Raw genomic sequence first — 2,720 nt, forward strand, 5'->3', positions numbered from 1 at the left:
CGTTGAACATCCGATGTTTTTCAATGTAATGCTATATTGGTGGTTAAATGGTATTTGGAAAGTCTACTCTATGTTAACTTATTAGACCTTTTGTTTTGGATTTATGATTTAATAGTTGTATTTCGTATATATTTTGGCTATATTTTAGTTGTATTTTGTATGATCTGGTAGATTATACTTATTCTGGTTTACTGTTAACTATATTTGATATATATTTTACATATATTTGAAGTGTATTTAGTTGAAATTTTAAATTTTGTAACAAACTCCGTAATCTTAAAAATGATCTTATGGAATATATACGAGTTATATTTTACGTATATATATTCGTATTTAAATGGTTATATATACTACTTTGTTAAATAATACATTTCACGAGATAATGAAAAATGGAATTTATGCATTGAAAAGATAACATACTTGAAAGAAACAACAATATAAAAACCATAAGGTGGTGTTCAATATTAATCATCCTAAAAAAGATTGCTGCACATGAAACAATATGTCCAAAATGAAAAAACAGCAACAAAAGTCGCAACCAACTATGCTATTGTTCAACATGAAAATGAAAAAACACAAATGAATTGGTGGCCTAATCAAGATCCTCTTTATCAACTGCATCATAATCAACTGCCGGTCTAATTGGTCTTGGAGGCTGCTCGTTATCACTTGACGCATTGTTGTTTGACTTATCCCATGCATAGTCGCATAAAAGGGCGCCGTATCTCATACGGAGTAACTTTGCATCGAATTCGGTTGGGATGACTGCACTTGAGCTCAAGTATTCAGCGAAGGCGGCCACATACACACCACAATCCCTGGAACAAAAATGATCAAAAAATTTACTTATCAAAAAACCACGAAAAAAAGATGTATTTATTGTGTTTTTTATTGGAAGAGATTCTTACATGCTAGATGGAGCTTGTTGCGGGAGATTGTCTACATTCACAATGTCAAAGTTGTCGGTTTGTTCTCTATTTCTGTAAGAAGGATGTGTGGCAAAATCTATATCCGCCTTCTTCTCATAGAAATCAGTCATTTGTAGACTGTGTGTCACTAGAGTAGCCAACATTTTCACTCCGACTCTAACGACAGCATCATGCCCTGCAGCTCGGTATGAGTTGTATACGTAGATGGACCTGTTTGTAAAAAGAAAAAATAAGAAAAAAACAAACATATAAAATTTGTAGAAAAATGAATGATCTTTTCATTGGATGAGAGCAGACCTGTCAGTGAATGATATCACAACCAAAATCCAGTGATTTTCCTCTTTTATGTTGACAGGAATTAGTACGTTGTCAACAGTATACCATGGTACATTAGCCAACAGCCTGTGCCCGTTAATGTACTCACACAGTTCATCTTCCTTACTGGCGACACATGTGGATGAATCAGGGTTTTCCCAAGATTTGTAAATTTCAGCAACTAAAGTGTGAAAAATACAACTGGCAGTGGTGAATCTATAGTTGCTGTTATTGTGATACTTCCCCTTCTTGCGTAGGTAGTAGAAAATAACATCAATATCTGTGTAAAAACATCAATTCAAGACTATAATCAACACTATGTTCAAAACAAATATTGCTGTATATATAGTAAATATAGTGCAATATACTCTTATATATAGTAAAAATACAATTTCGTATACCGGACAAAGATCATATTTGAACTAGTAAATTAATGTACGTATATTAAATATAGTGCAAGTATAATGATGACAATATTCTATAAATACAAGTTGTGACAATAAGTACCTCAACCTACTCCCTCAACTTAAAACTATAAAAACATGGTTCAAATGAATTTAAAGGCATCAGCAAAACAGATACACATATACACATATATAGTACTGCTTAAAAGTTAAAAGTTTCAGTTAAATATAGAGAAAATATATGGTAAATATGCCTGAAATATATTTTTTACAATATATGTCAAATATTGTAAAAAATATACTCTAGATACATCACATTGTAATTCTATTATAAAACATAAAAAAATTAGATAACAAGCAGAAAGATATCAAAACCTCATCAGTCCAAAGTTGCCCATCCATAGATAACAAGTAGAACCAGTTTTTGTCGGCTACGGTTGTAACGCCTAAATGAAACCGAAGTTCGGCATCCGCAAGATCGAGTCCTTCCTTGTTCTTTCGTAATGATTTTCATTTGGCTTCGTATATCAACAATGGAAAGAACATACGTTAAGTTTATTGATAATTGAATTACGGCAAAATAAAAAAACAAGTTGTGACAATAAGTACCTTTTGTCATGCGATTTCAATAGATCGTTCTCAAGCCACTTTTGATATTCTTGAAGAAACGAAGTATCTAACGGGGCATTTATAGGGTGGTCAACAAATGGGTGTTTTTTCTGATAAATGCAAGGACTGATATTTTTGGCAGAAGAACCCGCTGAGCTAAAATTGGGACAATAAGGGAAAAAGTTATATTTGCTTGGTTTCCTTTCTCGGGCAAAGACCGGATGGACAATGATCTGTTTTTCGAGTTTGAAAGCGTGCGATCTCACCACTTGAGCTTTGGCCCGCATTTGGTTGTACGGGAACTTGTTGTCCCGGTTCATCACTTGAAGCGTGGCCAACTATCGGTTGTACTCCAACTTGTTGTTCAGTTTCATTAGTTGAACTTTGTCCGGTTGTTGGTTGTACTCCAAGTTGGATTGGTATCTGAGAATCAGGAATCATCCACTGAGACATGGTTACCGGG

The 2,720-nt window shown here is 33.8% G+C and overlaps 1 protein-coding gene across 1 annotated transcript; it reads right to left on the reverse strand.

The window, feature by feature from the left end:
* Nucleotides 1-525: 525 nt before the first annotated feature.
* On the reverse strand, nt 526-2,148 carry LOC132048013 (uncharacterized). Its single transcript, XM_059438962.1, has 4 exons — nt 2,024-2,148; nt 1,227-1,370; nt 909-1,139; nt 526-818 (listed from the first exon to the last, which is right to left on the reverse strand). The coding sequence occupies exons 1-4, from the start codon at nt 2,044-2,046 to the stop codon at nt 593-595; spliced, it is 624 nt and encodes a 207-aa protein (XP_059294945.1). The 5' UTR covers nt 2,047-2,148; the 3' UTR covers nt 526-592.
* Nucleotides 2,149-2,720: the final 572 nt, after the last annotated feature.

Source organism: Lycium ferocissimum, chromosome 2, assembly GCF_029784015.1.
Source record: "Lycium ferocissimum isolate CSIRO_LF1 chromosome 2, AGI_CSIRO_Lferr_CH_V1, whole genome shotgun sequence".
Classification (NCBI taxonomy): Eukaryota; Viridiplantae; Streptophyta; class Magnoliopsida; order Solanales; family Solanaceae; genus Lycium; species Lycium ferocissimum.

Excerpts from the sequence above, each read along its gene's own strand:
- LOC132048013 (XM_059438962.1), bottom strand. The coding sequence starts at position 2,046 with ATGGGCAACTTTGGACTGATGAG. Across the intron at positions 1,371-2,023 it reads GGCAACTTTGGACTGATGAG|TAAGGAAGATGAACTGTGTG; the intron begins GTTTTGATATCT and ends ATGTGTCGCCAG. Across the intron at positions 1,140-1,226 it reads GTGATATCATTCACTGACAG|GTCCATCTACGTATACAACT; the intron begins GTCTGCTCTCAT and ends TTTTACAAACAG.